A 25,023-nucleotide genomic window follows, 5' to 3' on the forward strand; every position below is an offset into this window, starting at 1 on the left:
CTCACCACGCCCCGCTTCACAAACTCTGCAAGCCAGGTCTGAGACAACAAACAGGGAACTTTATTTGGTTAGTGACTTCTCCAGGCCCCCTCAGTTCTTGGAGAGTGAGGAGTGGGGCTTTAAGTCTTTGTCTTCACCAAATGACAGCCGCATCTTTGACAATCCACTGCTGGGCCCTTCCATGGCGAAAGAAGCTCTCCCCTGGCACACTTCTTGTAGGCTTCTCTTCTAGGAGCTTTGAAAATGTCAGGGGTTCCCAAAATACTTGCGAAGTTGGTGTTTCACTCTCTGACTTCATGGAAACTACGACAAAGCATAGGACACGTTGAATGTGCGACTCTGAGAGCACTAGAAGCGTACTAAAAGGAAGGCGTGATGTGATCCATTTGAGGAGACCGAAAAGCTGGTCTTAATTTAACTTTCCAAGAGGGTAGATTTGGGGACTGCCATTCCCAACTTCTTATGATTCCTTCTTCACCCAAACCAGTGTAGTTTTCTTGGCTTTCACCATTTTCAAATGATTCAATCTGCATAACACTCAAGTAATTTAAGGGATACTCATGTGTCTCAGTGCTTTTCCAAATGTTTTCTCTTTTTTTTTTTTTTTTTTTGTCCTCGTCTCAGAGTATGAAAAACACGCTTTTAATGCCTTGGGCATCGAAGACATCACATTTCTAGAAGGTCTTTCCAGCTTCACCTGTTCTTAGGGCGTTGACTACTTTAAGATCTTAATGACAGTCCTTCCTCCGTTGAGGGCGTGGTTTGCCTCTTGGGCAACCTTCTAACCAAACTTGACAACTTCTACTCAGATCTCTCTCTCTCTCTCTCTCTCTCTCTCTCCCTCTCTCTCTCTCTCTCTCTCTCTCTCTCTCACACACACACACACACACACACACACACACACAAATGATAGGGCATCATTTGGGGGACAGAGATGTTAGCTTAGAAATGGCACCACTAGTAAAACACCCTGGCAGCTTTGTTATTGTTGAGGAAATGCACCATAACTGTCTGTTCATTTTAGGTACAAAAGTAAAGCACTCATATTTGGAGAGGGCATATGTAGTCGCCATAAATGACACTAGAGCTGAAGGCTGACATATTACTTTATACATGAAGATCTATCTCATCCTGACAGGGCTTAGAAAAGGTCCTACCTAGATTATGCTACATACCCTTAAGAAAAATTTCAAACTGGGCATGATAGCACACACGCTTTTAATCCCAGAAGGCAGATCTCTGAGTTCAAGACCAGCCTGGTCTACACAGCAAATTCCAGAACAGCCAGGGCTATACAGAGAAACCTTGTCTTGAAAAAACAAAAAGAAAAAGAAAAAATTCCCATCATATATAGATTCCGCTGAATAATGTGCCCAAACCTTAGTAATGGTGCCACTTAAAATGTTACTCCATCCCGATTAAAAATACTATGCTAGGGACTGGAGAGATGGCCCAGTAATTAAGAGAATTTATTGCTCTTGCAGAGGACCTGAGTTCAATTCCCAGCACTCACGTGGTGGCTGACAAACCATCAGTAACTCTAGTTCCAGGTGATCCGATGCCCTCTCCTCTGATCTCTGTGGGCGCCGTAAGTGGTAAGCGGATATACACACAAGCAAACCACTCATACATAAAATAAAATGAGTAAACCTAATTTTAAAATGTAAATACTATACTAATGATTCTAGCTACCTCATTTGACTTATATAAAGTCCGACCAATATTCATCATGTGAAATTTCTCATGAAAGAAATAGATGTTTCCTCTTCTACAATCTTTGGCTGAAAATGAAACAAGCTTTGGAGAAGAGGCCCTCTTCTCCCTTGGACTATAGCCATTAAGAGTTAGGTAAGGACAGGGACATGAAGCCTGGCGATTGCTCAAAACAGGTAATGTGAGAGGAACATGTGGAAGAGTGAATAAACTGGGGCTGAGGTGAGACTGAGCTCTTTTAAGCGAGATGGATCGCTCTGCTGCCTCAGCTGTTTCCCACATTGATCTAGGGGTTTTTTTGGTTTGATTGGTTTTTTTTTTCCCTCTCTTTAGATTGGTCTTAGTTGTATATGGGGAATCAAGGAGAAGCATAGGTAGGGATAGGATGGAAGGGGTAGCAATAGGAGGAACAGAGAAAAGGAAAGGAGCCAGTGGAAGGGTAGATATAACCTATACCGCTAGGAAATGACTGCCTTATGCTAAAGCGATGGCTGTGCAGTGTAAAGACCCATCAGTGTGTGTCTAAACTACAGTTGTGCATTTGACACCCTGGAACCCTTCAGTGAGGCCAACTACATAATGTAGAAAATCTAAGCCCATGTTTATATAATATACGAGGCCTTTCTTGGTCTAGCCTGTTGGTCCTTTGGTGTTTAGTAAGAGTCTAATGCAGAGGCCCCCATGGGTGTTATCAAATGAGACACACACTAGACCTTCTACATGTCCTGGTCCCAGCTCTCCCTTACCCCCGTCTCACGTCATCCCAGAGAGACTTGTGGGCCTCTGAGACTCACATACTTTTTATGGTGGTGATGTTTCAAGACACTATGTAAACCAGGATGGTCTCAAACTCCTGAGATCTGCCTGCCTCTGCCTCTCAAGGGCTGGGATTAAAGGCATGAGCCACTGCATTTAGCTTACAATGTACACACTTAAGCTTTGGCCCTTTAAAGCAATTTCCCACAAAATATGAAGGTTATGCACAGATAAACATTTCAACCTATATGTACCTAAATATCAAAATCATGTTGTCAGCAATTACGGTAGATTATAGCAAATTTAGTTTGAGGGGTGTTTGTTTGTTTGTTTGCTTTTAGCCTTGAGAATCTATCATTATGGCAAAAACTATCAAAGTGTTAGATGATACAGGGCAGGAAACCCTATACTTCTTGAACCTTCTTGAAATTTGAGTATTAAAATAGTCTAGCACCATCTTAACTTCCTTCTAGGAAAATTAGTGCCTGAACCTACCACAAAAGATACAGGAGACCTTACCATGTTTCTTTGTCTCTCTCTGGGAGGCTGGAGCAAAGATGAGGTTAGGATACATTTTTTTCTGTTTCCTTAAAGCATAGATTTCAGAATACTTCCCTTCGATGTTGAAATCATTGTCGGTAGAAAACCTTAACCAAAAAAGTATATACTTGGTTGGTCTAGGGCTGCAGGTGAGTGGCACCTAAAAGTCATCTATAGCCTCAGAGACCCCAAGGAAGAAGAAAGGACAATAACTAGAAAGTTGGGGTTGTTGGTTAAAAAAAAGATGGAGGGTAGGGTTTGAGAGCTTAACACACTGCAAACCTTGTAGCCAATTCCAAAATCCTGTCTTCTCAGTAGGAAATAAAAATCTCCTATGAATAGTTTCAAATAAAACCTTTTAATATTTGCTAAAATAAGTATTTGTTCCCATGAGTGCATGCATCTATCACACATGCACATATGTGTATGCAAGTGTAGAGGCCACATACATGTTTTGGGCGTCTTCCTCATATACTCTCCAGCTTTTTTTTTTTTTTTTTTTTTTTTTTTGAGATAGGGCTTCTCACTGACGCTGGGGTTTTCGAGACTGTCCGGCCCAGAATCTCCAAGAATCATTCTCTCTCCCGGTGCTGGCAGAAAGGGTTTGCACCGCACCACCTGGCTTTTTAACATGGATGCTGGAGATCAAACGTAGGTCCTCAAGTGTGCGCAGTGAGCAAGTTATTGAGTCATCTCCCCAGCTTTAAAAAGACCTCCTTTTTATTTGTATCCTCATAGCATTCGTTCCTCTGGTCCTTACCTCACACTTTTATTTTTCTATATCTTAAAAAATACAGACCCTTAGGGCTGGAGAGATTCAGCGGTTAAGAGCGCTTTTCCAGAGGTCCTGAGTTCAATTCCCAGCAACCACATGGTGGTTGGGAACCATCTATAATGGGGTCTGATGCCCTCTTCTGACATGCAGATGTACATGCAGACAGAGCACTCCTACATATAAAAACCAAAACAAAACATAAAAACAAAAATCACAGATCTTTAAATACATTTTCCTTCTCTCTTGAGATTATTGTCAGTGGAAAACTTTAGTTTTGCATAGCTGTGTTTCTTTTATTAGCATATAAGTGATGATATAGGACGTGTTTGGAAGCCATATCTTATATGGATTTTTTCTTATTTTTTATTGAAAAAATGTTTCAATAAAACATTTTCACACAAGCCAAGCAGTCGTAGTGTACACCTTTAATCCCAGCACTTGGGGAGCATATCTCTGAGTATGTGGCTATCCTGGTCTACAGTGTGAGTTCCAGGACAACCAAGGCTACACAGGAAAAAAACAAAACAAAAAAACTGTCTTTAAAAACCAAATTAAAAATAAAACATTTTCATACAAAAAATATATTTGAAAGTGATTTTCCTCCCCTAATTCTTCCCTGATCCCACACATCCAACTTTCTATTTTCTTTCCTTCTGTCTCCAAGAAAAGAATTAAAAACAAAAACCAAAAAACAAGAAACCCGCAAAAAACCCACAAAAATTAAAAGCAAGCTAGACATGCTAGTGCATGCTTTTAATCCAAGCACTCAGGAGGCAGAGGCAGGTGGATCTCTGTGAGTTCAAGGCCAGCCTGGTCTAAAGAATGACTTCCAGGTAGCCAGGGCTATACAGAGAAAGCATATCTCAAAACAAACAAACAAACAAAAAACAGAAATAATGAAAGAAAGAAAAAAGAATAAAAGGAACGTAGAGAGGAAGGAAGGGAAGGAGGGAGAGAGGGAGGGAGAGGTTAAAAAGTCCACAAAAATGCCATTAAATTTGTTTTGTTGTGTTGGTCAACAATTCCTGGGCATGGGGCCTACCCTGAAATGTGGTTGATATAGTTAATGAGACTCCATTGAAAAACAAAACAAAACAAACCAAAACAATTTTCCCTTTGCCAGCAGGTACCAATTGCAGATCGTTCCTTGATTATGAAACCAGAACCTGGTGTCTGCTTCTCCCTCTCAGTTCTGGGACCCTTCTGTCTTGAACCTGGGAAGATCTTGTCTAAGCTGCCATGGTCTCTATGAGTTCACATTGTGCCTCAGTCCTACTGTGTCTCCCATACCTGATGGTGAGGCCCTACTGCTAAGGACAAAACTTATGTCATGGAACACAAAGGACGTCTTATGTGTTCTGACATCTTTACAACCACACTGCATGGGGAAACTTCTCCAGCACATTCTCTTCCAACTAACCTTATCCCAAGTCTCCCTGAGCTTCTATTTGTGCTTGCTAAATTATTCAGCAATATACACAAGGGAGAGAACAGAAAACAACAGGCCCGATAAGAGCTAGCACTTCACCTAAACCATTGTTGTCCCTTGAAGGTAGGATCATCTAGCCGTTTCATAGGGAAGACTGGCTTCAGCTCTGGTTTTAACTTCTTTTTCTGAGACATTGTGGGAAAGAAGTCATTCTTGTTGGGTTTGCACCGATGGAGAGTTTCCTGAGGATGGAAAAAAAAAAAAAAGCATGAAAGGGAAAGGAAACTGAGTCTCTAGAAGTTGAAAAATGGAGCTGAGTTCCTGGCCTAAATCACAATGGAATGTGAAAAGTTAAAATGGCAAACCCAACCTACCAGAGAAAAAGAAATCACAAAGACCACAAAGAGAGGAAGTGGGGAGAGACCCATTTTATCCTCAGGTACCTTTCCCCAAACTGGGTCAGTTTCCGGAGTAACTGACTGGACTCCTTAGCCATGGGCTCCTGAAAATTAATGGCAGAAGTTGTTCCTGGGTTTGGAAGAGTTTATGGCAGAAAAGCTGTGCCCTGCTCTGAGTTACTCCATATTGTGTAAAATGGTGACTTTTTAGCTGTTCTTTCCTTGGGTGACACCATTTAACAAAGGAGCTTTAAGCTGCATTTTAAGAGCAAGTGTGGAGAAGGAGGATTCTGTATTTTGTAGCCCATGTAGAAACCACCTTCTGTTGAGCACCAACCCTGAAGCAGACTGACAAATAACTTACTCCTAAAACTGAAGGGTACAACACTCCGATAAGGTCTCTCCAAACTTCTCAAACTCTGAAGCTTCTAGATCCTTTTCTAGCCATTCCGAAATCTTCACATTTGTGGGTGGGTAGATGGATGGATGGGTGGATGGAGTCACCACGTGACACACAATGTGCACAAAGTTGAGAGTTTTTATTAGTAGTTAAGATTGTAATAAAACAATCTGTGTTTGCCAGCAGCCAGCTATCAAGGGAATACAAGACTGCTTGGCAAATTGCAGCCAACCAAAGCAAGCAAAGTGGTTTGTGAGTTTATGGTTACTTAATGAATTCTGACATTAGGTAAAGACACAGGTGTGCCTGTCTGTCTCTGACACAGCACACTTACAACAGACCCAATCTGTGACTTGCTCGGAAGACCAAATATTTAGGGGTAAATCGGGAAGCCAACCCATGGAACTCTACCTTCCTTCCTTTCTTGGAGACAGCTGCCTTATCTGCTATGTTCTTTCTCTCTCTCTCTTTCTTTCTTTCTTTCTTTCTTTCTTTCTTTCTTTCTTTCTTTCTTTCTTTTTTTTTTCTGCTATGGAAAGGCCATAGAATGAACGGTTTTATGATGTCATAATTTTACCATTCCTAAAGGTCACATAATCAAAAGCTTTCAGACTCTTAAAAGTCATCCAGTCTGACTGGCCCCCTGGCTCTCACATCCCATCCAGAATTTTCCTGTCAAGTGATCCAGTTGTCTTATACCTAAAAACAAAGCAACACCAACCTAAAAGACAGGTAAGCTGGCTCAGCAGGTAAAGGTGATTGCTGTCCAAGGCTGGAAACGTGAGTTCCAAACCTAAAACTAATTCCACAAAACTGTCTTCTGACTTGCACACATTCTAATACCTCCGTGCCTGCTCTGCCTTCTCCATGGAACACACACACTAATCATAATGGCAACGATGCTAAGAACAAGCTTCATCTTTAATCAGCTAACACATGTCTCCTTGTAGCTTTTTTTCCAAAATAGTTCCAGCAGAATGAAGCCAGTGCCTCTTACACAGCACACTCAATTAAAAAAAAAAAAAAAACCCACCAGGTTCCACCTAGGTTCTGTTTTCCCTGAGATACACAGTGTCAATATTTTAAACTATTTGTCACCTGACTCAGTTTGAATTGCCTTCTTCTTGTGATTTATCTTACTAGAGAAAGTTACAAGTAATGTTTTCCTAACGGGAGGCTATGTAAAATGAGACCCAGGATGCTGGGAGCAGCAATCACATGATACGTCCCCTGACTCCTTTGAAATGTCTATTGAATAGCCATAACCTCTGCTGAGCACCTCCCTAAATTACACTATCTAAACCTCCCACTCACATTCTATTTCCCCTTTCTGATTTTTTTTTCCAAAGCACCTGTCACATTATAAACGATCTGCATGGTTGCTTCTTTGCAGTCTGCATAGAGAGTTTAAATCATTAGACTTACACTTCAGTAAAGTAAAGACTTTAGAATATTCACTGATATATCCTCAGTCCTTCATAGGATCTGGCACATAGGAGAAGAGAAATGTTTGTTGAACTGATGACCAAGCTATCAATTGACATATTAAGCTTTTACTTTCCTGACTCGAAAATCTTTTTAAAAAATACTTGGTATCACCACTGGACGATTGCATTTCCGTTCTGAATTCCTTCTCTTTGAGCTGTTTTAGTCTGAAGATATAGAACCTTACGCCAATTATTTAATAGGTGACTTAATGAAATAGCACAACCAAAGCACTAGCATGTAGCTAATGACCCTGCCATTAAAAACAGCAGAAACCTTAGCAGAACTGGGTCTGGGGACAACAAACAAACAAACAAACAAACAAACAAACAAACAAAACAAAAGGGGTGTCGAGATGGCTCTGTAGTAAAGGTAGAAAAAGGGGCTTGTTGCCTGATGATCTGAGTTCTATCCCCAGGGCCTACATGATGGAAGGAGAGAGCTGACCCCAGCAGGTTGTCCCCCCAACCTCCACACGCCTCTCTCTCTCTCCCTCTCTCTCTCTCTCTCTCTCTCTTTCTCTCTCTCGTTGTAAAGTGACTTATATTATTTGACCTAACCTGTACAAAAGACATAAAATCCTGGTATTTTATTTGCCGGCTGTAAACCTAGATTGGGCAGAGTTTGAGTCATTCTAACTTACTTCTTAGCCATGTGTCCCTTGGGACTTGTTTGAGTCTCGCCTGGGCCATTTCCTCTCCGTCAGTCTGTCCTCAGGGTCCATTTCACTTTGGGCATGTGCTTCTGGCCCATCACATCTAACAAGGGATATGTGGCTGGGAAGTACAATACCAGGATTTTGTGTCTTTTATATGGGCTAGCTAAAATAATATATCATCTTACATCTCCTCACAGAAAATAAAGACTTTTTTTTCTCCTTTTGTTTTTTATTAACATTTAAAAGCAAATAAAATAAGCAGGAACTGGACGTTATTTAGAAGCCAAGGTGGCACGAGTAGAGAATTGCCATCTTGTCTTAAGCATACCACATCACTAACAAGTCCCTTCTGTGTTCTTCCTGTCTCTTCTTCCTCCTCCACTCTCCTCTTTCCCCCTCCCGCCCTCCCTCCCTCCTTCTTCTCAAACTCTGAAACTTCTGTAGCCCCTTTGCCCTTTTGCAACAAACAACAAACATATATACATACATACAGAGAGATACAATCTATAGAACTATATCTATCTCCTCCCCCCACTCCTGTTTCCACCCTTCCCTGTGCCTTCAACTGGTACATGCCTGGCCCCTCTTTCCATGGCTTGATTCTTCCAGGACGTCACCCTGTATGACCTTTCAATTTTCCTTCCCATCACCCTAATCTTTATGTTTTCTAATTCAAGTGCTAGAAGTTTGAGAGAAAAAAAAAATCTGTGATTTACTCAGGGATTTGGTGGTTAGTAGAGTGATTGGTTTAGTTTTAGCTTGTTTGGGTTTGGAGAGATACCACTTTATACCACAGGTCAGTTACTGGCCTAGGAATTTTGTTTCACTGGATCTGATATCTGGTCCATACTAGGAGTAGAGATGTGGTTATAGTGTATGAAACAACGCCTTTTAGGCACTCTCATAGGAGACAGGGCAACAACCAGAGGCATCAGGGAGGGATGAGAGCAGCAACTGTTGATGTGCACATTGCTCAGCTTGCCTACTATACTCTGCACTGTGCCCAGGCACAGTAAGGAATACTCTTCTTATATGTAATCCAGGACCAAAAAGAGTAGGGGAAGGAGTATTAAAGAGCCTTTCCAGCCTTTAGAATCTGGTCCTTAGTACTGCCCACTACTAAAGTGCCACCAGGACCACATCCTCGGGAGGACAATCGGGCTCACAAGGGATAGCTTTGGAAAGAACTCTCTCCGTGCACTTAGGTTGCATGCTTGCTTTTCTTTTCCTTCTTTGTGTTAAAGAGAACAGCCCTGGCTACATTTGTTTCTTTCTCAGAAGCATGTTAGACCCACTATCACGATAAGCACTTGAAGCTACTGTGGCAGGGCACAGATTCTGAGGCCACAGACAATGAACCCATGAGTTCTTTTTTTTCATTTTGGCATCCTTCACCTAGTGACTAAAAAAGTTCCAACTCCCAGCTCACCGTTTGTTCTAAGGATCAGTCACTGGGCTACCCCATTTCAAGACTCTAGTCTCTATAAGACTCTTTCATCTGTACTGCAAATTTATTTAATTTCTTCCTGGGAGATTGGGTTCACTCTCTAGGCTGTCAACGTTTTCCTCAGCTCCTGATCCCCAAATATCCCTTAAATTAACTTTCTTCCCTTCCTCTGCTATTTTGATGGTAGTTCAGATTTTCATCATTGCTCGTCTCAACTATTAAAGTAACATCACAATTCATATTTCTGGCTTTTGTCTCTTCTACAACTAATGCATCTTCCTTCAACCTGCAGATGTTCCTTCTAAAACACAAATCTGATCACACCCTTTAATCTCCTGCCTCTCTTTCTTGTATCCCTAACTTAGTCTTCCGATGTCCCTCAGGAACAGTTCTCCCATTCTGCCATAGTGAGTCGCCTCCTTGATAACTCTCTTTTCCTCTCTAGATTCTTCTCTGGCGTATGTAATTTCTATACTTTAAGTGTTTTTGGATTGTTCACACGTCCTGGTACAGTAGAATTGTTCTATTGTGGATCGTTTGTTGATTATTTGATGCCAAGGTTCTTCAGGATAGAATTTGTCCTACAGTCATCTTCATGGCCTTGTTCTGGTTTCTAGCTTACTGAAGATGTTGAGAAATTATTTTTTATGTATTGTTTTAAGACAGCAGTGTCTTGCTATGTAGACCCTGCTGACTTCAAACTCAGCAGTTTTGGTTTCATGGAGTATGTGGCCTGGGCCTAAGGAGCCTCCTAGTAACCCTTCTCTAGGTTAATTTGGCTCTCTCTGTGTTTACTCCAACCCCTGCCTCCATCTGGTCCATACATAGGCTGCTAGGAGACTTTCTTGGGCATCTTTACCTTTAACTGAAACTCCGGGGGGAAGTATATTGGAGCACCATCCTTTTCCTGACTGATGGAGCAGGGCGGTGGGTTGTTAGTCATGAGCAGTAACGTCATATCCTGATCATATTCTGTCACCTTTAACATGAAACTATTCATTTTCTTCTTTTGAGTCAGGAATCTCTGCAGTTTAGTGGGCTTCAAAGGCTCATAGTATTTGGCCTGAGGAGAGAGAAAGATTTCCAGACAGACTGAGGAATCAGTTGGCTAATTTTTTTCTCTCTCTCTACAGGATAGGCTGAGAGGCTGAATAGAACCCAACCAAACCTGCCTTTAAATTTGTTGATTTGAAACTTTTGGGAGCTCTCTGTTACAACCTTCATTTAGAGCTGCAAATAAACTAGGGGCTTAGGGGAAATGCAGCAGAGGGGTTTCCATAGTAACAGAACAAGATAACTAAGGTCATTCACAAAAAGAAAGAAAAAAAGGGAAGAAAGAAATGAAGGAAGGAAAAAAGGAAGGGGAAGGGAAGAGAGGAAGGGAGGAGAGGGCAGAAAAGAGGAGAAAAGAGAGAAGAAGACAGGGAAGAGAAGAGAGGGGAGGGGAGGGAAGGGGAGGGAGCCATCATTCAGCTTCCTTGCACAATAGGAGCTGTATGGGGCTCAGCCTGACTGGCCTTTCTCTGCCTGTCTCTGAGGCAGAGGGGAGCGGCTCAGCTTTCCTCTCATGCCCACCATGCATCTCTTTCCAGGCACACACATTACTAACAAGCTCTGGATCCTGTTAAAAGAGAACATCAGTCACGAAGCACAGTGAGTCACTGCAGGTGTGGGTGGGGAAGGGACAGTCACCACAGAGCTTGCTTTTCTCTGACTAGGAAGACTAGAGAGGGAAGGGAGGAAGGAGTGTGGATTACATCTCCCCTAATTTCTTCTATCCTCCCACCTCACAACCAAGTCCCAGCACTGTATCCCCAAAGTGGTTCCGTCTCTCAATACCAGAAACTGGGGATTCTCTGAAGTCAGGGCTATGGACCCATTGCTGAGATTTGCCCTTAGAGGTCTCTGGGGGTATGTTTTTCACCTACCATGTTTGGATGCACTGTGTAGTGTCTGAGGTTCTTCAGGACAAATTTCGATTGTGCAGTTGTATCATACATCTGAAGACAAGGAACAGAATTAGTGGTCTCAAGTCACACCTCTCTCTCTCTCTCTCTCTCTCTCTCTCTCTCTCTGTGTGTGTGTGTGTGTGTGTGTGTGTGTGTGTGTGTGTGTGTGTGTGTGTGTGTGATGGTGGTGGTGGTGGTGGTGGTGGTGGTGGTGGTGGTGGTGGTGGTGGAGGTGGTGGTAATGGTGGTGGCCAGAGGCAAACATTGGGTGTGTTTCTCTTCACCTTATTTTTAACACAGTGTCTCTCACTCACCCCAGAGCTCACTGATTCAGCCAGACTGGCTGGAAAGCAAACCCCAGGGACCTGCCTGTCTCTGTCCAATTCCCCCAAGATACTAGGGTTATGGGCCCACACTGCCACATTTAAAAAGAACTAAAATTGGGTCTTCTGTATCCCAAGTTAACTTCTGATCTTCTTGTCTCTGCCTCTCGAGTTCCAGACACGTGGAACCTCTCGGGTTCCAGGCACGTGACATCGTGCCTGTTTTATCCAGGATTTGGGGATTTAACCCAGGGCTTTGTGCATGCTAAGCAAGCACTCTACCAACTGAGCCACATTCCCAACCTTGACCTGGGGATCTGACCTCAGGTCCTTCATGCTTGCTGTGCAAGCATTTACTGAGAAGAACCTACTCTGCCTGGGTTGTATTCTGGCGTTTCTAGAACAAGGTCTAGAGACAGGAGAGCAGGATCCTGAGATGGAAAGGATGTAGATGGTAAGGTGGACCTGCCTAGCTCCGTGTACAGGGACTACGGAGATAACTCAGTCCACAAAGGTGCTTGCCACGTCAGCAAGAGATCCACAGCAACCTCACAAAAAGCTGTGTGTCAGAGCACATGATTGTAACCCTGGCTCCGGGAAGGCAAATACAGATAAAACCCTGGCGTTCCTTGCCTAGTCAGCTCAATCTAACTAGTGATCAGTGAGAGAGCGTCTCCAAAGACAAGGTTCATGATTCCCAAGGAACAAACCCTGCAGACGTTCTCCTGTCTCCTTAGACAGACACATATACCACCTCCACAAGACCCTCACATGCAGACATACACAGAGACCCTCACACTTCAGACACACACACACACAGACCCTCACACACAGACCCTCACACATAGACACAGACACGCACAGACCCTGATACACACAGACAGACAGACAGACAGACACCCTCACACGTAGACACAGACACATACAGACCCTGATACACACAGACAGACACACAGACCCTCACACATAGACACAGACACAAACACAGACCCTGATACACAGATAAAGACAGACACACAATGCCTCCCCACAGGCCCTGACATACAAACACAAACATACAGACACACACAACAGACACACAGACACACAGACAGACAGACAGACACACACACACAAGATATCACGTGAAGCTGAAGGGCAGTAGGCAGGTGGAATCACAGCCTTCCTCTTCCCCCACACAGGAGTACTATCAGGTGACATAACATGGGGCTAACTATTAAGGAGAAAACCAGTTATAGTAAAAGAACAACCTAAGAAGCGTCTTCCAGGGGCAACTCTGCCAACTGAGCTGGGAGCTGACGCGCACAGGACAAGGGAGAAGAGAGAACATTTTGCATTTCCAAATATCTCTGCAAATACAATTCTTCTAGAGACGCTGAAAAAGTTAGATTTTGATGCCCCTTCTGTCTAGTACTTAGGATCGTTATATTGTGGGGGTGCTGTTATTTGGACTGATGAAGGAAGAGCTCCTCTCCAAACCCTTAGCCCCGGGTTAGCCAAGGATGAATGAAAGTAAGGACAACACTGGAGGCAGAGACCAGGAATTACATTCTTAGTATTCCAGGAAGACAGAATAAAAGGAGACAAACATAATTCTGTGTTTGGATCATCAGCTCTGAAGAGGGAAGATGAAAGTAGAAAAGAGACCATCAAAGAGAGGAAGATCTCATGGTGGTGGGTGTTCTAGTTTCTTTTTTGTTGCTATGATAAAAGACACTGGTCAAAGGCAACTTAGGGAAGGAAAGGATTCATTTGGCTTACACTTCCAAGTCGGAGTCCATCACTGAGAGAAATCAGAGCAAGAACCTGTAGCAGAAGCCATGAAGGAATTGCTGGCTTGCTCCCAGGCTTGTGCTTCGCTAGCTTTCTAGCACAGGCTACTTACTTAGGGCATGGTGCTGCCCACAGTGGACTGGGCCTTTCTACATCAATTAACAATCAAGATAAGAAGTCCACTACAGATATGCCTACAGGCCAATCTGATCTGGGTGATTCTTCAATTGAGACTACCTGCTCAGGTGACTCCAGGCTGTGTCAGGTTGACAGTTAAGGCTAACTAGGACAGTATATAACAGAATATTAGTGAAATGAACACAGAAAATGGTGCTATTTAAGACAAAAGAAAGTGGTCAGCAAAAGGAGACTACAAAACATGGAGAAACAGTGGCAGGAGGTGGACACATAGGAATAAATTATACTGACACATACATATGACATATTCAATGTCACATTGGAACTTATATTCTATGGTAGACTTAGTGGCTTAGGCTTATGGTCTTGGCTACTGGAGACAGAGGCAGAGACAGAGGCCAAAGGATGTTGAGTTCAAGGTTATACTGAACATCTTTGTGAGTCCCTATATTAAAAGGTAAAGAAAGGACTATATTGGCTGGTTTTGTGTGTCAACTTGACACAAGCTAGAGTCATCAGATAGGAAGGAACCTCAGTTGAGGAAATGCCTCCACGAGATCCAACTATAAGGCATTTTCTCAATTAGTGACCAATGGTTAAGGGCCTAGCCTAGGGTGGGTGGTGCCATCCCTGGCTGGTGGTGATCCTGGGTTCTGTAAGAAAACAAGCTGAACATGCCGCATGAAGCAAACTAGTAAGCAGCACCCCTCCCCCATGGCCTCTGAAATCAGCTCCTGCCTCCAACTTCTAGCCCTGCTTGAGTTCCTGTCCTGACTTCCTCCAGTGATGGACTATGATCTAAAAATGTAAGCTCCACAAACCCTTTCCTCCCCAACTCGATTTTTGGTCATGGTGTTTTGTGGCAGCGATAAAACCCAACCAAGACAAGGAGTACGGAGCTAGCGCAGTGATAGAGTGATTGACGGGTGTACACGGGGTCCTGCGTTTAGTTTCTAGTTCTACAAAACAAAACATCTAAAACTAAACATTACTTCATATGGTAACTTTTAAAATCAATTAAACAGTGACTGGTTGGTGGTGGTACATGCCTTTGATCCTAGCCCTCAGAAGGCAGAGGCAAGTGGATCGGTCTTTGAGTTCAAAGCCAACCTGGCCAACAGAATAAGTTTCAGGACAGCCAAGCCTACACAGAAACCAAGTCTAGAGAAACAAAAAAAAATTTTTTTTACATTAAAAAAAAAATAGATTGCCGTCTAGTTGAGTTAGGATTTAATACTTCCTATGGTAAGTGGTTTTCAGTTTTGTGTCTTGATTTGTTGATGATATACCCTTGTTACCGCCTCAACTTCTCTGTTCCTTTTTCAAAAATGGAATACATTAACTTCACTCTGTATATAAATGTTTGTTCACCTTTGCTTTTACATAGGAAGTTTACAAGCCCACTACTTGTAAGATAGTTTAAGCAATCCCAAGGAAAGATGACATAGGGACATATAAGGCTGTTGCTGTTGTTTTGTCTTCTTACCTCTTCATCATCTTGACCTAGTTGTTTCTCAAACCTAATAGAGACATTTCCCACAGGCTTTGATCCACTGACTTCTTGAAACCTGAAAAGGGAGTGGGACATCCAGGTGCATTACTGACTCCTGAGCATTTCTGCAGGTCCACAGACTCACTCCGTTTAAGTTTGGGAACTTAACTCGAGAGGTTAGTAACTTAGGTGCCCATAACTCAAATAGATGCATCATATCCATCTTGCGTGTTGAGGAAAGGAAAACTTAAGACTCAGAGATTACTGGACTTCTCTGAGATAAGTGGACACCTGCTAAGTTGATTTTTTTTTTTTAGATCACTCAAAGAGGTTTCTGTAGTAGAATGCCCAAGAAAATTCTTTCAGACAGCTAGACCATCCTACTACTATTTTAAATACCTACCTGCTTGTCTTCCATATTGAAATGGCCCTGACTTTGGCCAGTGATAGCTAATTGGTCAGTCATGAAAACAAAGACAGCTAGGGGAACTCACAATGAAATTTCTGATCCCTACTGGCTTTGGTTAGATGAATGGTCAAATCATTTTCCCAACTACATCTAAAAGTTTCTTCTTCTAGAACTAGAGTAGTAAAATTAGTCACCAATGGCAAACACTCGTGAAGAATTATTGTTCCCTTACGTTTCTGTCTTCCACCAGATATCCACTTTCTTTGAAGGCGAGGAGGAAGGAAGTTACAATGCCTAATTATAAAGTATTTTGAAGTTCTTGACTCTTCTCTTCCCACACTGGAGATTGAGTCTAGGGACCTCACTTGCCAGACAAGTGTTCTACCACTGAGGTACATCCCTAGTCCTCCAAGTTCAGACTAAAGGGTTTAAAAATATTCCCGAACCTACTGGGTAGATTCAATTAAGTTCACTTTGTCTAAATATCTTAAAGTCTATGCCCTTTTGATGTATTCTCTTACTGTATGTATATAACAGTTAATACGATTGCATCATCTTTATTGTAGAACTTTACCATTTGTGTGTGTGTGTGTGTGTGTGTGTGTGTGTGTGTGTGTGTGTGTGTGTTTACAAAGCTGCACAGGATCTTAGGTTCTTCTGCAAGGTCATATAGTCAGCCTTGAACTATATGAAAAGCTCTTTCTTATTCCATCAATACTCATTTTGAGCAGTCCGGTGCTTTCTTTTTGGCAAGAATCCTTTTGTTGCCACATGAAATACGGATCCAACTCTGTTTTTGTTTTTGTTTTTGTTTCTGCAAACAGTCAACTAAAACATACTTAATAAAGCTCTACTCTGTGATTCACAACATCGAGGGTGCTATGCACGACAAAGTTAGTAGAAATTGGTGTTTACAGCTTAGCAAAGAAGACTTCCTACTTGGAATTTTTCTTTGGGCCCATGGCTATTCACTGAGAACTGGACCAACTCACAGCTAGTATTCATCAAGGCCTAAAACCAGTGCCTCTATGATTCACCATCTATGAGGCTTCAAAAGTCAATAAATTATTCTCTTCTTAGCACACACCGTGTGCCCAGACTCAATCTTGATCCTGTGTAAGAAACAAGAGAAGATTAATAAATAGTATTATAGATGTTGGAGTTAAGTAAAGTCTGATGATCCTTGCCCTTGAAAAATTAAATTTATTTAACCAATGAGGGCAGAGAAAGGGAAGTAATTATGAAACCTGAAACATAAGAAGGAAAAATACAGCTGGGTGTGGTGGCACACACCTTTATAATCCCAGCACTCGGGAGGCAGAGGCAGGCGAATTTCTGAGTTCGAGACCAGCCTGGTCTACAAAGTGAGTTCCAGGACAGCCAGAGCTATACAGAGAAACCTTGTCTCGGAAAAAAAAAATTAAAAAGAAGGAGGAGGAGGAGGAGGAGGAGGAGGAGGAGGAGGAGGAGGAGGAGGAGGAGGAAAAATACGCACTAATACATTAGTGACTTCATTTCTTACAAGTCTCAATTTCATCTGTAAAGTTAAATCATTAATTGAAGGATTTAAAGGTGACAGTCTAATACGGTTAATGGGAGATTTACCTATTTAAGGATTATAAATGAAATGAAATGAAATGAAATGAAATGAAATGAAATAAAATGAAATGAAATATGTACAATGGAAAGGGAAAGTCTGAAGAACTTCTTCCAACTTTCAAGTTCCCTTTTCTTTCAACTTACAACAATCCTTATCCACAGCTAAGGCCTGAGAAGCTGGGGAAAGTGTGTGTGTGTGTGTGTGTGTGTGTGTGTGTGTGTGTGTGTGTGTGTGTGCACATGAGCACGTGTGTGTATGTGTGTGCGCTATACTTATTAAACAAGATTTATTTTACTTTTAATTATGTATGAAGGACATGTGTGCACAAGGGCAGGTGCCTGCAGAGGCCAGAGGTCTCAGATTTCCCTGAAGCTAAAGTGAAAGATAGTTGTGAGCCGCCTGAAGTGAGTGTTGGAAGTAAAATTCAGGTCCTCTGCAAGAACACCAAGCAGCCTTAAGTGCTGAGCTACCTCTCCAGTTCCTGCTGCACTTCTTAGTATGGACTATCAGAAGTGTGAGGACCAGCTTAGGGAACCTGCCGTTTAGAGAAAAGAGAGGTTAATGAGGCTGGGGAAGGAGGTGTCCTCAGGGATGTGGGACTTAAGAGTTTTGTTGGATGGTGTGTGAAGCCCCCCAGACTGGAAGGCTAGTGGCCGATGTTTTGAGTAGTAAGAAATAAAGGGAGGTAACCTATGAGGGCCTTAAAAATGAAGAACGTTGATAAAAACCACCATCTGGAAAAAATGTTCCAAATTCCTATCAATAGGTTCCCCACATTAGGATTTATTTCTAGTTTGCTTGTCTACACATACAAACAAACAAGTCCAGACTTTGACTGGATTGACTTAAATCCTGAAAGTTCCCTTCTTGGGATGTGAGCTAGTAAGTTCTTTGTTCTTTTTTCATGTTTAGCTTTCCTAGAACTGTCTCTCTAGTTTTGAGTATGTATTAAAATTGAAATTAAAAATTTTCTACCAATGAGAAGTTGTACATTTTCTTTGTGTGCAGCCCAGGCTGGAGGGGAAGAATCCCACAGAAATAAAAACTACATTCACAATAGAAAGATATATCTGGGCGTGGTGGCACGTGAGTGCTGTCCCAGCTTCTCGGAAGGCTGAAGGAGAAGGATGCTTTGCGTTCAGGAGGTTGAGACCATCCTGGCAAAATAGAGAGATCATGACAAAGAAAGGAAAGGCAAGCAGGAAAGAACAGCAGGGGAGGAAGAGAGAGAAGGGAAAGAGGAAGAAAAGAGAAGGACCTGGCTTGTGGTACCTTTAAGGATACTAGGAAATCTCAGGAAGAGACAAGTCCTTAACAGGGAAGCTTTCCGTGCTGAAGACAATGAGTCTCTTCTAGATTCTGAAGGACTAGCAATCTAGAATGCTGAAGTACTCTGTTCTAAAGACAGAATGTAAGGGACAAAGACACACATTAAAAAAAAATTCTGCATGATCTGTCCTTATCTATCTGACCTATCCTCTTCCTCCCGCTGACTGGCCAGCATCTCTTCATTGCTTCCTTAACCAACATTCTCATCTCATCTCTCAACACAGTAAGTGTGTTATACACACAGGGAATACATCTCTCTCATACCCACCCCCATCCTAGAACACACTCCTCCTAACCATTGGATTCTTCTTTCTTTATGCTGCTACTCAGATCGACTTTCCGGTCAATGTCTTTGGGCATTGTTTTTGGTGTGCATTAAGTGTCTCATAGCTCTATTTGTATTTTGCTTACATACTGACTGATCTAGTATGTAAGCAAAGTCAGCTAGCTCCTTAAAAATGGAAATGTGACATTTATGTATATTTTCAGCCACTCTGTGCTTTGTATGTTAGGCCCTCAAAGCTTATTTTAAAATATGTGATAATGCATCAGACACCATCCTAGGTCACCCAAACATAAATTCAATGTGTTTCTCAACCTTAATGAGAACGATTAACCCAGAAAGGAGCACAAAGTGCAACAAAAGGTGACACCCACATTAGAGACAATCTCAGGATGCCATGGGGGCAATGAGGAAGACCCAAGACCTGGCATTTCCTGAAGCATGGTTATTAAACTTTCCCTTCAATTCTCTGAGCTTTGCCAATATCCATTCAAATAAACATTTTTAGCCTAAATTAATCAGAGCTCATTTCTATGACTTCTAACAACTGCAAAAATACCTAAATACATAATTGTCACTAAAGCACACAGTGGCTGTGGAGAGAGAGAAAAGATATCAGGATGGCAGGGTTCACAAATGTTTCCTGATATAACAGTAGGATTACTAGACCCAGGCAGTCATGGGATAGTAGTAATACATCACATTTTAGTTTTCTTGCCTAATATGTGGAAGTGAGGATACAATTCACCAAGCTATAGAGAAATAGAGAATGGGCAAATGAGAAGAATGAACAACAGTTTGAGTTTGGTCAGTTGACTATTTGGGGCAAATAGGGTCATTAGTGAATAGTTTAAAAGATGAGTCTGAAGGTCATGGTGTAGTCCAGTAGTAGAACCCATGCTTGGCATGTATGAGACATCCCAGGTTTAGTCCCTAGCACCAAAATAAGATAAAATATAATATAAAAAAATGAATCCAGAGCTTAGAAGAGACAAGTTTTGGGCTGCAGATTGGAATTTTACATGAACCCAAGTTCATTGGTTGATACCTAATCCCGATATAAGGGTATGAAAAGTCACAGACTTTAGGGTAAATTATTGATACTCTTGTAAGGGAGGCTCCAGGAAGCATCGATGTCCCTTCTGCCATATAAGGGCACAACTTAGATACCATTTGAGACCTAGGAAGTGGGTCTGCATCAGAAGCAGCATCTACCAGCACCTTGGTCTTGAATTTTCAGGCCCTAGAACCACGAGAGATAAAATTCTGTGGTTTATAAGCCACTCAGCATTTTGCTATAACAATCCAACTGGATTAAGACATTTGGGATACAAGTCCATATTTCAGAGCCAGCCACAAGTGTATGTGCTAGTTTGGAACAGTGAACTAGATGAGACTATGCAGATAAAGAAATGATGTGCTGAAAAGATATAGGACAGAGCCCCAAAATACACAAACATGTCAAGGATTCTAAAGAGACAGGATCTTTATAGAACCCAGAAGAAAGGCCAGGACCTGGAGGAGAAGCAGGAAAAAGTAGCTACATAGTCATCAGACAATGGCCTCCAGTAGAAGAGACATAGTCTGTCTTAGAGGCAGCATCTCAACTGTTGCTCCTGATATGAGAGGAGAGTAAAAACATCGGCCAGCTATGGAGGGGCATGCCTATGATCCCAGCATTTAGAAGATGAACATTCCAAGACCAAGGAGGTCAATATCTTCTTCAGTTACATAGGAAGTCTGAGATGATCTTGGGCTACAGTAGATCCTGCCTCAAGAAAGCACTTCACAAAGATGAACAAAGCCTTAACGAACAAATCAAGGGCTTACATCCTTGATACCAGCACTTAGGAGGCAGAGGCAAGTGGACCTCTGAGTTCGAGGCCAGCCTGGTCTACAAAACAAGCCCCAGAACAGCCAGGGATACACAGTGAAACCCTGTCTCGAAAGCTTGAGAGAGAGAGAGAGAGAGAGAGAGAGAGAGAGCGCAACTGATAGACTGAAAAAGATCTAGCAGGCTTGAGTTCCTGGAAGAGCCAGGGTTTGCTCAAAGCCTCAGAGACCATCTGGTAAAAGATAATGTGAATGGCCACTGCTGTCTTTTTTGAGGCATAGGGGTCTGCACCAACCATAACTCAGGGTATGAATCACTTCCTGCAACTACTTGGATGTCTATGATTAATAAGACGTAAAGGCAGAACTCCTCACCTTTTTATCTTCAGAACTTTCCACATTCAGCTGTAGTCCATCCCCCAGAAACATCTATGTTTGAATGACGGGGTCCTGGAGGTGATGTTATACACTTTAACTTCTTTTCAAAACCTTTGTGTGTCTGTGTGTGGTGACTCACACCTTTAATTCCAGCACTCTGGAGGCAGAGGCAGGCAGATTTCTGTGAGTTTGAAGTCAAGCTGGTCTACATAGTGAGTTCAAGGACAATCAGGGCTATGTAGTGAGACAATGTCTTAAAAAACAAAAACAACTCTGTGTCTGTCTTTGTGTCTCTGTGTCTGTCTCTCTGTCTCTGTGTCCCTGTGTCTGTCTGTCTCTGTCTCTCTGTCTGTCTGTCTCAGTCTCTGTCTCTGTCTCTGTGTGTGTGTGTGTGTGTGTGTGTGTGTGTGTGTGTGTGTGTGTGTGTGTAAGTGCCTAGGGGGTACGAGAGGATGTTAGATCCTATAAGCTAGACTTACAGGCTTTCATGAGCTGCCTGATGTAGGTGCTGGGAACTAAACACTTCCAATTTTGGTTCTCCCCTTTTCAAATAGCTGCGGACAACATATGAAGCTTTTCTTTTTATTGGACAGAGCTCAGTCTTTCCAGTTCATAACCCAGCCACAGTCTCAAAGCCACCTTCTAGAAAGAAAACCAAGAGGGAGCTTGCACTTACGTGATCATGTGTATGCATATTGATTACTTTGGAGCCTATATGGGAAAGACACACAATTGGAACATCTTAAATGCTTGATGCAATATCCTGGCTGTGGGGAAAAGCACATATTTTAATATATTACATTGATTCAGGCACTGTAGAACCAGAAAATCAAAGTTTTAGAAAGCTGCCTCTTTAGGAAAGGAAGAATGGAAGGAAAAAAGGAAGGAAGGGAGGGAGGGAGGAAGGAAGGAGAGAAGGAAGGAGAGGAGGAGGGGAAGGGGTAAGGGGGAGGAGAGGGGAGAGGGGGAGGAGAGGAGAGGAGAGAAAGGAAGAAAACCTACAGGAAACTGGAGATTAGGCAAGAAGATCTGCTTAGCAACCTGACCTCCATCTGTGGGCAAAAAAGTGAAATTGGGCTTATAAATTCATTCACCACAACACACCACATCTGAAGAGAATCAGTATTACCCAGAGATAAATGACTGGAAGATTATCTAAGTGAATACATTCTGCAAGGAGGTAAATCCCACAGCAGTAATAGCCCACATGGCACTGTGAGAAGCTGAGGCAGGGTGGCAGAAATGGAGAACAATTGAGATTGAGCAGGATGATGATGGCAACCCTAAAAACCAGGAACCAGGACCAGGGAATACGTTCGTGTGCCTACCTTTGTTACAAGTGGGGAAATCTGCTTCCATGAGAGTAGAGACTCTTCCCCCCTCTGTACGACACTAAACGGAAATTCGGCCTAGTGTTGGATTCTCAGAGCTCTAAGGACCAAGAGAAAAACATGAAGGAAAACAGTGGGTTCTAAAAGCACACAGTGCATAGGGAGAGGTCCAGGGGCATGGATGGGCAAACCCTTGGGACTGGACATGCCTGTGTGTCAATTTCCAAGACAGGAGGTAGACAGGAAAGGAATGGGGGGGGGGGTGTACTTTCCATCTAAGGCATCCCTTCCATTTCCCAGTGTGCTCTTTTCTTCTCGAGCTAATTTAATGGAACCAATGTAGCAGTTCTTTAACCTTTAAATGTGAGCTTCAAAGGCGCCGTTGTAATACAGAATGCTTTAGCAAACAGACATGATCAGTGCAGATCACTGTCTGACGGAGAAAGAAAATTATTAATCTTAGAGATTTCTACCCAGATAATGGGAGACATTTGTGTCACAACTGAGCATAATTGATTCTACTCACAGGAGGGGACTCTAGGCAACCAGAAATGATTTATCAGTGTCTCAGTGATACTGAAACCACAAAAAAAAAGCTTCTTCCATCCTCTCACTGTGTGTGGTGGATGCGTTGGCCAAAGGATAACTTCAGTTTTTCCTCAGCTGCTGCCCACCTTGTGTTTTAGAGAATGGGTCCCTGGCCGGCCTGGGACTAGCCAGATGGGACCTGCCAGGGAGTTTTTAGGGATCTGCTTGCCTTTACTCCCCAGTGCTGGGATTACAAATCCACACCATCAAATCTAACTATTTTAGATGCTTTCGGGGGGTGGAGCTCGGGTCTTATGCTTATGAAAAGCAAGCACTTGACTCTCTGAGCCACACCTAGAGCCCCATCCTCTCACTCTCTGAGTATTGTCTCCTCCTCCTGTATTTCAAAATGACTCCAGATTCTGTGTAGCAGACTCTAGTCTCCAACAGTTAACCCAGGGTAATACAAAATTGTACCAAATTACTATCATACATATGCCCATACCTTAAATATTCACTGCTGGACTGCATATTGAATCTTACTGCTGGCAAAAGCTTTGAGAGAATCCACGTTAGTAGCGTTAGAGGGCTGGGGGGGGAGGGCTCTCAGGGAGGTCTCTTCTTTCCGCTCAGCTTTCTCTGAAGAGGATAATTCATATTGCTATTTGTATTTCCTTTTCTTCTGGCCGAGGCCTCTAGGTATTGAAATTTTGTCTAGAAGTGCATAGCTCAGCCCTGTGTCCTGGCTCTTTGTTCCCCTGTCCTGCATCCAGAGTTTAACTTTAGTTTGTCCTTCTGGGACCTTTGCTTCTTTTGAGCTAGTTATTTACCTACTGTCTCTTGGCTCTAAGCCCCTACCTTACCCCCTTTTAAATCCCACCCTGAGGTACTATATCTCCCAGGTTCCCTTGTCCAGAGAAATTCCTATTAGTTTCTGTCAAAACGAGGCACTTGACTGAAGGAGAAGAGAAACCCTTCCTGTTTTTCCAGTTCTCATCAGCCTCTCTCTGGCAAAAGTGGTTGGATCATCTGCAATTTCTCTTAGCATTCTGGTTATTGATAAATAGTCTTCATTGCCAATTGGCCTCTCTACTCAGCAAGGGCTGTAGTCCAGGACTTCAAACTACAAAAGCCTCAGATACATGTTCACCCAGTCATCCAAGAAATATTTATTCACCACCTACTGTGTGCCAGAGTCTCTTATAGGTTCCAAGGACATAGGAACAAGAAGACACGGGAGCCCATTCCTGTTTGAGCTCAGATTTTGAGTGGGAGTTACAAGCAAACAGAGTTCTTGGCTATCTAACAGGCGCCTCAGACTTGAAGAGGTTTAAATAATCCTTGATTCCCTTCCCCCTTCAAACCCAATTCCTTGGATGCTCCTTCTTATCTTGGTGGCAGGACCACTCATTCTGCCACTCAGACAGCGACCGCTCTGACGTTATTCTTCATTTCCTCATTCTTTCACATAACGCACCCGACCGGTCCTTTGTTAAGTCTCGCTGATTCTGTCTTCAAATGTGTTCCAAGTCTGAAGTCGGGATGCTTTTCAGCCGTTCAGCGCCAAGCAAAGCTCCTTCCCACACTGGAGCTTTTTCGGGTGTGAATTTCTGTAGAAGGGAGGGGGGAGGGGAAGTGGCTGTAGGAAATGAACAGCAGGCTGTGCTTGTGCGGTGTGCTCGATGCGCTTGAGCGATGTGCTGGACGCGCTCCTTGGCTCCGTTTCCTTTAAGAACTCATAGACCATTTATAAGATAGATTTCTGAATGATTTTTTTTCTGGGTCCAGAATCTCCGAACTATATATATATATATATATATCTCAAACACCATTTCCCAGAATTTTGCCTGCTTCGTGGAAGGATAGAGGAAAAAGAACAAATATATTTCTACAGATCACTTAAAAATGATTTTCTCTCTCTCTCTCTCTCTCTCTCTCTCTCTCTCTCTCTCTCTCTCTCTCTCTCGTGTGTGTGTGTGTGTGTGTGTGTGTGTGTGTGTGTGTGTGTGTGTGTGTGTGTGTGAAAGGAGTCGCACATGCCTCAGCAGGCACACCT

The 25,023-nt window shown here is 42.7% G+C and overlaps 1 protein-coding gene and 1 long non-coding RNA gene across 3 annotated transcripts; one reads left to right on the top strand and one right to left on the bottom strand.

Moving 5' to 3' along the window:
• Positions 1-40: 40 nt before the first annotated feature.
• Tsga13 (testis specific gene A13) lies at positions 41-24,630 on the bottom strand. 2 transcript variants are annotated; one of them, NM_054073.2, is made up of 8 exons: positions 18,558-18,633; positions 16,625-16,797; positions 15,271-15,352; positions 11,530-11,601; positions 10,461-10,664; positions 5,313-5,455; positions 2,989-3,116; positions 41-303 (listed from the first exon to the last, which is right to left on the bottom strand). In NM_054073.2, the coding sequence occupies exons 2-8, from the start codon at positions 16,645-16,647 to the stop codon at positions 134-136; spliced, it is 822 nt and encodes a 273-aa protein (NP_473414.1). In that variant the 5' UTR covers positions 16,648-16,797; positions 18,558-18,633; the 3' UTR covers positions 41-133. The 2 variants fall into 2 exon arrangements, with proteins under 2 accessions (NP_473414.1, XP_017176838.1); XM_017321349.2 differs by lacking the exons at positions 2,989-3,116; positions 16,625-16,797; positions 18,558-18,633 and adding an exon at positions 23,473-24,630 and having other exon boundaries at positions 219-303.
• 4930412F09Rik lies at positions 6,622-16,953 on the top strand. Its single transcript, XR_868928.3, has 4 exons — positions 6,622-6,743; positions 11,194-11,254; positions 15,327-15,452; positions 15,936-16,953. It is a non-coding gene; the product is annotated as an RIKEN cDNA 4930412F09 gene (long non-coding RNA).
• Positions 24,631-25,023: the final 393 nt, after the last annotated feature.

This window comes from Mus musculus, chromosome 6 (genome assembly GCF_000001635.26).
Source record: "Mus musculus strain C57BL/6J chromosome 6, GRCm38.p6 C57BL/6J".
In the NCBI taxonomy this organism is placed as follows: Eukaryota; Metazoa; Chordata; class Mammalia; order Rodentia; family Muridae; genus Mus; species Mus musculus.